This window comes from Castanea sativa, chromosome 2 (genome assembly GCF_040712315.1).
Source record: "Castanea sativa cultivar Marrone di Chiusa Pesio chromosome 2, ASM4071231v1".
NCBI lineage: Eukaryota > Viridiplantae > Streptophyta > Magnoliopsida > Fagales > Fagaceae > Castanea > Castanea sativa.
In genome coordinates, this window is record NC_134014.1 from 45785729 (window position 1) to 45799050 (window position 13322).

The window sequence follows — 13322 nt, forward strand, 5'->3', positions numbered from 1 at the left end:
ACCATATGTTTGTCATACGTCCAAGGTTCTAGCTCTAACACCCTCTCAAGGTTAAGCCCTTTTTCGAAATAAAAAACTAGGACTCTATTTGGATACCGCTTATTGCTGAAAATTAAAAATTGAAAACATTTTAGCAAACTAATTTTTAAATGTGTGAATAATATCGTGGAACTCAATTTTAAAGTTGTTTTTGCTGAAAAAAGTTGTTGCGAGTCTCGTGAACAATGCATGTCATGAGACCTACTAAAAAAAAAAGGTGCTTCCCAAACTCACACTAGAATACTATCACCAAGATCACAGATTTTTAACTCACCTTTCATTTTCCATAGCAGTTTAAATGTGCGCCCCACTGCTGCCATGTTCAAGACTCGTTTGGTGAAGAATCAGCCAACCATCCTATGGATTTCCTTCTTAGCATCCACTGAGACTTTTGCACCAAACTCTTCCTCCTCAGTCAGCGAGAATCCGGACCACATATTCTCTAAACCTTCCATGCTACAGACCAGAAACACCGACTGCACTGAATCCCACGACCACTAACAATCAAACTACCAACAAGACGGAAACACTCCGACCTACCAAGAGCAGGGAGACTTGGAAGGGACGATAACCTAAACAGTGGAAGGGATAGGGATTCTACAGGTAGCCAGAGAGGAGAAACCCTATTTTACACTTGTAGTTGAGATTGTTAAACTTAAATGTGTAAAATTAACATCTTATACTATTTTACAGTAATGTGTGTGCGCTTTTACGTTTGTAGACAATTCTATATTTACAGTTTTGAGCTTTTATTATGTGCAGGTTTTGAAATATTGAGCATTTTTTCACTTGCTTTTGTTGTATAGAACCATAAAAATAGTTTTATTTGGGCCAAAGAATAACCGGTCATTTTCAAGACACATACAACATCACATTGAGCACACGTACATATGATGCAAGTATATCATATTCAATACCTCCGAAGGAATAGCAAGAGTGGATTTGCAATATATGTTATTGCAAATTACATATATTCCATTTCCTATTATATGTTATTGTGCATTTGCAATACTTTCATTATGTCTTTTTAGAAAAAATATATAGTATGGGTTATAATAATTACACACAGTGTAACAGATTTTACCCACACATTGTTTCTCAAAAAAAAAAAAAATATATATATATATATATATATATAGATTTTACCCACACATTATATCAAATATATCGTGAAAAATATATATTCTAAAGTCCAACACGCAAATGACATAGATAAGGAATTTAAGAATATTTCTCCGCAATCTCTTGGAGACATGAGCACAGCTCCTTCGGTTTAGAAAACATGACCATGTGATCGGAACCAGTTATCACCTTCACTTCATCTGCTGGATTATTCTTGATCATCCACCTTTGATAATCCTCCTTTATAATATTGTCTTGGTCACACACAATATAAACTCTACGAACAGACCCATATTTCTCCTTAGTGAGTTCTAATTCTTTTAACAATAATGCATTATCACCATAAAGACGAAAAGGTCTCACCAATGACATGGCAAGCGTCAAATCCTAGTTCAATTCATCAACGATCATTGTTAAAGTTTTCTCAAAAAAAAAAAAAAAAGATCATTGTTAAAGATTTTTTTTTTTTTTTTGAGAAATGTTAACCAATGCCCTAATAAACTATTTTTAGAAACATTTTATTACGAGAATTATAAAACAATAAATGTTATTAACAATTTTTTATACTTTCCATGAAATTGGTGTCAAAACTTTCCTATTATGGTTTATTAACAATTGTCCTAAGGGCATCTGTTAACATGACCCTTTATTTTTTAAATGCAATTTAGCTAAGTAGCTAATTGTTTAAGACATTCAACCTTTAATTATAAAGTTGTTAAACTGATGATTGCATGCAGACAAACTTTTCTGGCTCTTTTATTTAATGTTTTCTTCCTAAAGAAGGTGTGACATTATTGAATAAATGTGAAGTTTTTTTTTTTTTTTTTTTTTTTTTTTTTTTTTTTTTTTTTTTTTTTTTTTTTTTTTTTTTTTTTTTTTTAGAGTTTTAACGTATGGCGTCCTCTCCTAATGATAATTTTTTATCATCAGACTAAAATACCAATTGGTTTTTGGTATAGGTAGGAATTGAACTCCAAATTTCTTATTCGACCATTAGAAATTTATCAGTTGAGTTAGCTAGAACCCATTAAATAAATATGAAGTTAAAGAGAAGTATAAAGTATAAATTATGTATCTTACCTCAGGTGGGGAGAGCTGGTATAACTTGGTTGCCATGATATTGTACCCAAATAGCACTGAGGTAGGTGGGTTGTTGGGCCCTTGATCGAATGTGAATTGCGCATCCTTGAGAGGATCCAACCTTTGAGATTTCTACATATACTTAAAGATATCATTAAGCACATTTGGGAACTAGCTAGCTAGGAAGGGAGACAGCAGTGACAACTAACTCAATGATGGAATGTCCTAAACTTGAGAGAGGATGATTGGAAATCCATGAACTAAACACTATCAAATGCACAATAAAACATGTAACAATTTCATTTATTTTTCAGGTGATCTTTTCATGGTATATGCCTATGACACTATCCCTCAAACCAGTCTCTCTCTTGGTAAGGTCAATCTCATAGGTACATATCACCATCAAGGTCACACTCACATCACATACCTAAGCTCAACAGTATTGTTAATTGTTTGGATTAAGATTAGGTGATGCAATTGCAATGAAGGGTTGAGATTAAGAGTTGGAAAAAGTAACTTTCAATCTCAACCATTAAATAATAAAAAAAATATTAAAAGCAAATAAAAAATTATAAATTAAAATTTTTAAAAAGTAAAAAATTTTGTGAAGAAATGGAGTTAATTGCATGGTTGCGCTTGATCTCAACCCATAACTTTTGTGACTTGATATGTGGTAAATAAACTTGGTAATCACACTGAACTAGTGGTTGACAATGAGTAAAAACTTAGGAAGCACATACATTTCATTTAGGGTGCTGTATTCATGTCATATCGGTGTCGCACTAGCTATTTCATGTTACAATTTTTCAGAAACTAATCATGTCCCTATGTCATACATGTATCTGGACTCGTACCCTTGTCAATGTTCATGATAAAAAATCATCATGAAGTGGAGCATGAATTCAGGGATTGAGATTTTATTGAACCATGCATTACCACTTTTACGAACAAGATTGAAACTTGATAAGTTCACTTTTAATTTCAACCCATGGATCAAAACTTTTTAAACATTTATACTTTTTTACCTCTCACATAGTTGCACTATTACATTTAATCCAAATCCTTAATTGAAATCCTACTTTATGATACAAAACTCCAATTGACTTTAGTGATATTGAAATTAATGCTACGTTTGTTTCAACGCCAAATGTTCTTTGATTGGAAAATATTTTTATTTTTGGTGTTTGGTTTGTACGGAAAATTACTAATCTCCTTAGGTCTAGATATTTTGGATCAACAATGTGGGTTGTTTAAGTCGTGGGTCAACAATGGTTGGGAGTGACAAGTGCAACCCATAGGAGGAGTGTGGTGGTTATGGTATGTGGCAAATTTGAAAGAGGGGAGGGGGAGGTCTCCTATTCGAGAGCTTTAGGGCATAAATTGTTTTACACCATTTTTAATCGTACCAAACACTTAAGAAAATGGGGAAACGTTTACAATAATCAGATTTTTTTTCTTGTTTTTAATGTGTGATGTAAGGAAAGTCCAAAATTCGAAACTCTTGTTGGATCATTGCAATATTTAAGGTTGTGTATGTTTATTTATTTATTTATTTGCGCACAAATTCCAAAAAAACACAATTACAACAAATTTACATATGCAATCTAATACATTATAGGCAAGTACTTGAAAAAAAAAAAGCATTATGTAAGCCAATAAGCCCAATACATTGTTGACAAATGACAAGTGCATTCTTATTCTTTTACTTTTTCTTTTTCTTTTTTCAAAAAATGAGCATTATAACTTATAATTGATCTTTTTTTCTTTTTTTTAACTTGTTTCCTTAAAGACTCTCATTGATAAGACTATTCTTTCTTTCTTTCTTTCTTTTTTTCTTTTTTTTTTAATGAGACTATTCTTTATTAAGTAAGAGAATAACACAAAAAATAAATACTACTTTTTTAATGTTAAGGTAACATATTGTGAGTATAGAATAAAGTGATTTTCCATTTTTACCCTATATTTAGATAGAAAGAGAAGATAAAATGACCCCAAAAAAAGGACACTAGAATATTCTATAAAGTAATACATTATGATTTATAAGCCTTTATAAAATAATAATAATAATAATAATAATAATAATAATAATAATAATAATAATAATAATAATAATAATAATAAATTCTGACCACCGCAGTGATCACTCCATAAGTATAAGTGTTTATAGGGCGTGAGGGGTAAGAGCCGAGGTTTAAATCTCTAAGAAGGAAATTCACATATATACACTTAGATTAGGCTAGAGTAGAAATTATATCTTGTATCAATAATAATAATAATATATTCTAATTGCATTCCTCTCTCTTTCTCTCAAATATTTAATTAAAATAGTGTTTCCTTTTTGTAATCTATTAAAATGATGTTAAATCAATCTATTCATGTTTTATAAAAACAAAATAGCCAATACTTGTCGTTTAAGTTGCGAAAAGTAGTAATACTAAGCATTCAAAAAATTGACAGTTTTTTTGGCACTTGTAATTGACAATTTTTCATTAGTTCTTATCTAAATTCACTCTTGATATATATATTTTTTTACTTACCACTAATAACCTACCATCACCATACGTCAAATTTTGTGTTTTCCTGTGGCTTCTCGAAATATAAAGGTAACATTTTTCAATGAAAGAGATAAGAACCAGCCACGTGTAAGGCTGAGGCATACATAATACGTTTATCTGAATAATCTGAAAGCAACCCACACGGATAGTCGAAGACTCGAACGGTCATAATAGCCTGACCCTTTCAACCAATAATAGGAGACTAGTAAGTAGTAATTATCAAAAAAAAAAAAAAAAAAAAAAAGACTAAAATGATCTAATTATATTCAAACATGTCCTATTATTTTTGGGGGAGTAGCCTTCAAATATACCGGAAAATATTTGATTAGTTAAGAAGAAAGGTAAGCCTGTTCAGAGAATTTTGAGTCGCCTACCGTAAGTAATGAATTTATGTGAAAATGATTATTTATGCGATTATGCGGTAGAAGATCTAGGAAAGTGTTACATACCCAGATCTGCTTTCTAATGATTGTTAGAGAGAGATGATGAGAGCAGTACCTGTTCGTTTAATGCAAGGAAATCGAGATCAGGACCAGGCATAAGGGCGGTAGCGTAGACTGCAACAGAAATTTTTTCAGGGAACGTTTCCATGGCAACAGAGATACAGGCTCCACCGAAGCTGTGGCCCACAAGGATCACTCTTTCCTCCGCTGGAAGAGATGCCATGAATTCCATCAAAGAATATACATGAGTGCCTTTATATAGGAGGCGCAAGGTAATCTGATAGTGATCTGAGCTCATGTGCTTGCTTTGGGTGAATCCCTCTCGCAGCTAGGTCCAAGGCTGTTACTTTATGACCAGCTGATTTCAGCAGGGTTACCACTTTGTACCAATTCCATGCTCCATGACAGGCTCCATGAACCAGCACAAGATGCCTCTCCCTCTTCTCCATCTCCACCTTGTGTTGTGCGTGTGACTGTTGACACTTGAATAATCTTATACTTTAGAGTTTGGACACACTAGCTGGGCAAATACGACGTCACACTGGCACCACTCGCCAAGTTCTCTAGACTTAAAAGTCATGGCATCTAAATTTTGGGAAATGATTTATCAATTATCATGAAAAAAAAAGTCATTGGCACTGCGAATTATTAAGTGAACTCGCGTGATTTTAAGTATATTACAAATTTTATTATATAAAATTTATAAATCAATATGTTACTAATTATAATAAAGTAATTCAAATTTTCATAATTAGATTGTGATGAGTATTAGCACTTGGTATTGTTATCTAAATGTTAGTATGACATTACAAATTTTACTGCATAATACTTATAAAGTGATTTGTCACCGATCAATATAATTGTTAAAATCTAACACTCACATTGCATGACATTATTGGATACTTTTTCTATGGAAGTGATATTTTAAAAGGAGGAGCAAATTGTCAAAAAGAAAAATGAGATGCTAAAATTTAAAACAAGACTAGAGCGTCCTGACAAAATTAGCAACTCTGCGTTGTGTAAGATTCTCTCGGTAATTGGGGGCCTTCCTCTTCTTTAGCTTAATAGAGAAGCATAGAGCAAACTGAAGAGTTTTGTTTTTTGTTATTTTATCAACTTTAGAGTTAATTGATCTCCTTCTCTATAAATGGTATGTAGTAGATGTACTTTGAAGCTTTTTTTTGTCTAAGATTCCAATTTTGGATTAAAATTACAAACCTTCGTGTTAAGTATTGGAGTTTGACATGTTTAAGTGATATTAGCTACCGGGGTTTGTGCCAAGACAGTTTTTTATTATTTAAATTTTGTTCATTAATTATAATATTAGTCTAGAGATATTACTTTTAAGATTTTCCCCTATTCTTTGATGCAATTAGTAAAAATCAACAAGGGATTGGCTATGCCCTGTCTCTATGACTCCATGAAGATTGGTATGAGTTTTAAATTCCCCATAGTTATTGTTCACTTGGAGAGTGACAAAAACCTGAGTATAGCATTAAATATCCTTTTATTCTAGAAAAATGTGATAAGTCTAAGTTTGTTGGGCATCAAGTGATAGGTATTGTAGTGTGATAGTGTGACAATTGTAGGTTTGATATCTGCATATATTTGTAAAGGTCTGCATGTGTGGCATGTGTGGACATTTGTAGATATTTGTAAATAGGCATTATGATAATTGTAGGCTTGATATTTGTAAATATTTGTAAGTAAGTGTAAGGGCGTGCACATGTGGTGCATATGTTGCTGCAAGGGTGTGCGTGTATAGGTGTGACAGTTATGTGTGTAAGGGTGTGCAGGGGAGTGTGCGTGTGTGTGCACAGGTGGTACATGTGTTGCTACAAAGGGGTGCGTGTGTGCCCGCATGTGGGTGCATGGGAGTGTGTTGTGACTGGACTGTACTGCAGATGAATTGTACTGCTATTGTACTGCTGCTGTGGGTTGTTAGTTGGTTAGGTCAGGTGGCAAGTAGGTAGTTAGTTTGTTACGTGGGTAGTGCTTATTAGGGGAAGGTAAGAATTGCAAAGCTTATGCAGATAAGAATTTCATTGTTTCTTCCTTATTCTTTCTCTCTTCTTTGTTCTTGTTCCAAATATCAATTCTTCTTCCCTTTCTTCCACTGAACTAGAATCTTATCATCAAGTTATGCAAACTTGGGTTTCCAAGGTACAAAAGAGACTTAATAAGGGAATTAGCATCCGATTTCTTCAAAAAATCTCATTTTATCATCTCAAAAACTACTTTATCTATTATACCACACCATTTTACAACACACCCAACATCCCAATTTTTATTTTCATATTCAACTCATTAAAATAATATATACTGCACAATAAAATAAAATAATCCAATCTCTCTCTCCTCCCCCATCACTTCCCTTTATCTTTTCCTCACTATCTTTCTCTTTCAATCACCCATCACCACTACCTCTACCACAAGAAACCCCCCACCACCACCATGAAAAAAACCCACCCCTACTATTGGGAACAAAATCCATAAAATCCACCACTACCTCCACCCACAAAACCAACAAAACCACCACTAAAAAACCCACCAAACACCACAGCCACAACCATAGCCACGGTGAGAATCAAACCCATAAGACAGAGTCAAACCCAAATCAAAACCCACCACCTCATATCTAGATGGACCAAACACCCACCAAACACTACAGCCATAGCAAGAACCACCAAGAAACCTCCACAACAACCACAAGAAACCGGCCATCATGCCACCACCAAACCTAGAAACCACACAACAACCAAACCCAAATACCAACCACAACAACCACACAAAAAAAAAAAACGCTCCACGCTAGTCTTCATGCCGATCTCCACCACACTGATCTCCATGCCACCACGCCAATTTCAAACACATGAGTGAGGACTGAGGCTACACTACTACAGAGAGAGAACCAAAGACGTGTGTGTGTGTGTGTGTGTAAGAGAGAGAGAGAGAGAGAGAGAGAGAGAGAGAGAGATGGAGAGAGTGGGAAAAAGAGTGATGGAGAGAGAATAAATTAGTAAAAGACTATACAAGCCTGCTACAATACCATCTTACATATAAGATGAAACTGTAGCAGTATTGTAAAAAAAATTTACAATTGGAAACACGGATAAAGCATGTCTTTTGCGCTTTGATGGTAAAATGTACCAGTATATGTCATATGGCAGCAAAGAGAGAGACCGAGGTACTGCATAATGCTCTAAGAAGGTAAGAAGTTGGCCAACTTGGATATAAACCCTTTGATAAATTTGTACAGATGCCAAATAAATAAATAAAAAAGGCTATTGTGGAACTAATAAATAGAGGGGAAGCTTATTATAATCCTTTCAATTATTTTTAAATATTGTTCATGAGAACAAGAATGAACAAAAATAAAAACTCTTTGTGACAATAGTTGAATGATAAAGAGGGTTTAGATTCCAAGCTTAGGTGGGGTTTCCTTTACAAAATAGGTTCTTGCTTGAACCTTTTACTTATTTTTATTGGCTGAGACACTAAAACTAATTAATTAAGGTTTTACAATTATATCATCCACATGTCATAACAAAAAATGGTATTGTATAATATTATTTTAGTATCCAAAACCATAAGTCATAACAAAAAAAAATACCAATATATACCATTCAATTAGAACTACTCTACTATCTCGTCCTACTAAATGCTACAAATGAACTTTTGATGAGAAGGTTTCATTATTATGCGTAACAATAATGATAGTGTAAGGGTCATATTTTTATGTAATTCACATATCTTATGACAAAATGCATTTTACTTATAATCTAGGGTGAATATGATTGCTAAGTAGTTGAGTTACAATTGACCCTAAACTAGGTGGAAGTTCTCTGATTTCATCTTGATTACAATCTAGTCCAGTCTTAGGAATGTAGTGACTACATATTGATGGTTGATACTTAGAAAATGAGACTTTCTCAATTTAGAATTGTACAACCTTACTGCATTTTCTGCTCGAAACCACTCAAGCAATTGATTACTACATAATGAACTAAAAACAGCTACTGAAGATTTTAATCCAGATAATAAGCTTGCAGAGGGAAGATTTGGACCTGTTTATAAGGTAAGTCCCTATTCTAATCAAGTACTTCAGTTGCTGAACCTAAGCCATTGCCTTAATGCTGACCGCCTAATATAAGTCAGAGCTACTGTACATTTATTGCCTAATATAAGTCAGATTCTTTCCTGTATATTTTCCCAATATTTTCTTTTTTCACTTTGTTTTGAATGTGCATGGCACTCCTTACCATAATATCTTGGTTCTTGATCCTGTGACTGGTGAGAAACTGGCAATTGCAATTATTGTAAGGATCAAGAACCAAGATATCAAGAAAAGTTATTCTAAAATAATTGAGGATTCGCAACCCCATATCCATATCCATAACCATAAACTATTTCTTTTACTAAATATAATTTCCTTCACTGTTATTCTAATCTTATAGTTGACACTTCTCTCGACACTTTGGAACAAGCTATGGACATTAAATATACCGCCAAAGGTTCGAAACTTCGTATGGAGAGCATGCTCCAATATCCTTCCTACTCGTGCTAACCTTGCCCGTAGGAGAGTACTCATTGAACCTTTGTGTGCAATATGCGGTCAGGCAGAGGAAACAGTTAGCCATGCATTGTGGGAATGTCCTATAGCCAGGAATGTATGGGCGATGGTTAGAGGGAAGCTACAGAAGTGTGGGGCAAGAATACAGACCTTCCACCTCCTAGCTAGACAGCTGATGGAGAAACTCACGAGAGAAGAGCAAGAATTATGGGCGATGGTTGCATGGTCCATTTGGAATGCTAGGAACCGGTTCTACTTCGAAGATACACAGAGTCAGCCAAGTGATATTCTTAAGGGAGCCACAACTTTACTACAAGATTACCATAGGTGGAATGGGCAGATGGCCCACCGTTAAGAGCACTTGAGTGTGCTATTTACGTTATTGTGTTTAAGTATTTTATTGTTCTTTTCTTGTAAACGTAGTAGGTGGGATGGGTCCCAGCCATTGAAATATTGTAATGAGGGGTTTTCCCCAGTTTTATCAATACAATTCTATCTTTGAGTCAAAAAAAAAAAAATTTATATATTTATTCTCTTTCTTTCTTAAAAAGTTTTAATGTTCAAATTGATATGCGACCGTCATGGAAAGAAAAAAATTTCCTCCAATCTCATCATTTTTTTTTTTTTGGCATCAATCACACATTAATACTTTCTATGTCTATTCTTTTCCCTTTTAATTTTTTTTTCAAAATTATTACCCCTTTTGAATTTGGAGATATTTTTTTCCCATGGAGGGACAACATGAATCAAGAATTTGGGAATTTTTTTTCATGAGGAGACAATGTGAATCAAGCAAGCCAATTACATAAGTTTAACTATTTTCCTTTTTTATGAACATGAGTCTATATAAATTTTTTTTTTTTGATAGGTATATAAAATTAGTTACATAATAAAGAAAATGCACCAATATTAAAGCAAATCCCCAAAAACATGGGAAAAATAGAGGCCTAAAACAACATGGGAGGGGAATTTGAAAAAAAAAATTGAATATTATATGAGTGAGACTGCAATTCTTTCATTTCATTTTCAGACATTTTCGCAAACAAAATTACAGCAGCACTAAATCAGTTGAGGAAATCACTCAACTAATTCAATCCCATTACCACCAAAATTCAATCCCATTCACCTATATTCAGTTGAGAAAATCACTCAACATAATTCTAGCAGCAGTGCCACATCAGTTGAGAAAATCACTCATCTTGATTACAGCAGCACCAAATCAGCAGAGGTAACCCATAATATATGATTTTGTTACTTTTGTATTTCGCATAATTGCTTCCTGCAATTCCTCTTTATTCTATAATTATAAAAAGTAGTTCTAGTATCTGTACGATACAAGCTTACTCTCTATCTCAAGCCGTGAGATAAAATTTTCTCAAAACTCTTGAGCTGGTTTAGAACCTGTTTTAGTTTCTGCAAAAATAAATAAAAAAAAGAAAATAATCCATAACCAATGGCCTCCTCCTTGATGTTATGTTCAAATATACCAGTAGAGCTAATCCCCGATTTACTATCTTATCTCGTTTGCCTGTCAAGCCTCTCATATGCTTCCTTTGTGTTTCAAAGCAATGACATGCCATAATCACCAGTTCACATTTCATTATAATGCACCGCAACCACTCCATCGAGACCAACAGAGAATGCACCCTCATCCTCAAGCAAGACAACCTCCCTCCGCCTATACATTATTTTCTGTTGATTTCCCAAAGGACAATCAGTTCAGCAAGGCCGTTGAAATTTATCAACCACTACATGACCCATTACATAATTGGGACATCTTGAACTATTGTCATGGCTTGGTTTGCCTTTATAAGGATGATGAAGAGATTCTAATTTGGAATCCATTGATCAGGAAGTACTGGAAATTGCCTATTGAACCAATAGAGGAACCTTCTGGTTTCTCGGGTGATATGTATTCCAATTTAATTTGAGCACGATCCTCATAACAATGACTATAATGTGTTAAGGGTAATAAAATTTGATAAGAGAGATAAGGTCGAGTTTGTAGTCAAGGAATACAGTCTAAGATCACAGTCTTGAAGAACAATGGCCAAACAACAAGGAGATATGGTCCCGAAAGTCGACAACATCTTTGAATGGAGCTATGCACTGGTTAGTTGCTGATCAAGGGGTGTTTCATGAGGAGTTTCTTCTTGCTTTTTATCTTTACACTAAGAAATTCCTGCTCTATACAACGCCATTTACACCAAAATGTTTATTTGGATAGGCATTTGGAAGTGTTGGGAGGATACATTTGTTTTATTGTGAGTGATAACCGTACTTATAATCAATATAATGATGTTTGGTTGAAGAAAGAATATGGGGCTGACATTTCTCGGACTCAAATTTATAAAATTAAACAAGGTGTGATGCCTTGGAATGTTGAAGCCTCCTATGTTTTCCAAGAATGGCAAGAAGGTTCTATTAGCGGAGGACCAATATTGCCAAAATTTAATTTGGTATGACAGAAAAGAAAATATTCAAAATGATTAAGATTAGGAGTTTTCTAGATTCGTTTATATTGGCAACTTGTATGGGGAGTCTTCTTCTCCTTGATGGAGATAATATGATTGATCCAAGGCAAAAGAAGAATAAAAGGAAGAGGAAGAGGTAAAAACAATGGCGTTTCATGATTTTTTTTTTGGGCTTAATTGGCTGTCTTGGTATTGGTTTGCATAACTAGATTTTGTGAATTTTCATGTATGACTTGAGATAATTTTTTAAGTGGTATGCATTAGATTTTATAGGCTCTTTCTCTTTTCCAACTTTATTCTTTGATCATGCAATTTTCCCAACTTGTCTAATTTATTAAAATTTTGTTACTTATAAAAGGAAAAAGGGGTACTCGATTTCTAACACGTGTTGGTCTTTGTTTTGCTAGGAATGAAAGTATCAGAATATGTTGGGAGTTATGGATGAATTAATAAATGAAAGGGGTAATTGCAGCTAACCCACCTGTGGTTTGGCCAATTTTAACTAAGCCACTTGTGGTTTAAAAAGTGTCACTTAACCCACCTAAAGTGTCCTCCGTCAGACATCCATAACCCACCTCTCCCTTTTCACCATTAAAAATAGGGGGTAAATGTGTCTTTTTCATTCTATTTTATGTCTCTCTCCTCTTTTCTCTCCTCCTTCTTCTTCTTCTTCTTCTTCTTCTTCTTCTTCTTCACATAAAACATAAAAGAAAAATATCAAAAAGCAAGTCAAGATAAAATTTGTTTCATCATTTTTCATATACATAATTAGCACAAAGTTTTACAAAAGAGGGTAGACAAAGCAAAAAAACCTCTCTCTAAAACTCTAACCCTCTCTCTTTTGTTGGGTTCTCTAAAAAAACCTAGATTTGCAAGTAAAAAAAAAATCTACAAAAAGAAAAAAAAAAAAAAAAACCAGCAATCTAGCAAATCCAACACCACAGCCAACTCACTGAACCATCAAATCATAGACTCACCAAACTACCACCTCCAACACCACCACCGTAGTTAGCCACCACCCAAAACCCCAAACCAG

The 13322-nt window shown here is 34.0% G+C and overlaps 1 protein-coding gene and 1 pseudogene across 1 annotated transcript; one reads left to right on the forward strand and one right to left on the reverse strand.

Moving 5' to 3' along the window:
• Positions 1–1182: 1182 nt before the first annotated feature.
• Positions 1183–5829, reverse strand: LOC142625972 (methyl jasmonate esterase 1-like; annotated as a pseudogene).
• Positions 5830–8383: 2554 nt separating this feature from the next.
• Positions 8384–10167, forward strand: LOC142625413 (uncharacterized). The gene is made up of 3 exons (XM_075799077.1): positions 8384–8426; positions 9256–9317; positions 9697–10167. Exons 1-3 carry the CDS (start codon positions 8384–8386, stop codon positions 10165–10167), a joined length of 576 nt encoding a protein of 191 aa, XP_075655192.1.
• Positions 10168–13322: the final 3155 nt, after the last annotated feature.

Bases quoted from the DNA above. Each gene is read 5' to 3' on its own strand.
- LOC142625413 (XM_075799077.1), top strand. From the start codon at position 8,384: ATGTACCAGTATATGTCATATGGCAGCAAAGAGAGAGACCGAG. The intron at 8,427-9,255 runs GTACTGCATAAT...AACTAAAAACAG, and splicing joins CAGCAAAGAGAGAGACCGAG to CTACTGAAGATTTTAATCCA. The intron at 9,318-9,696 runs GTAAGTCCCTAT...CTAATCTTATAG, and splicing joins GATTTGGACCTGTTTATAAG to TTGACACTTCTCTCGACACT.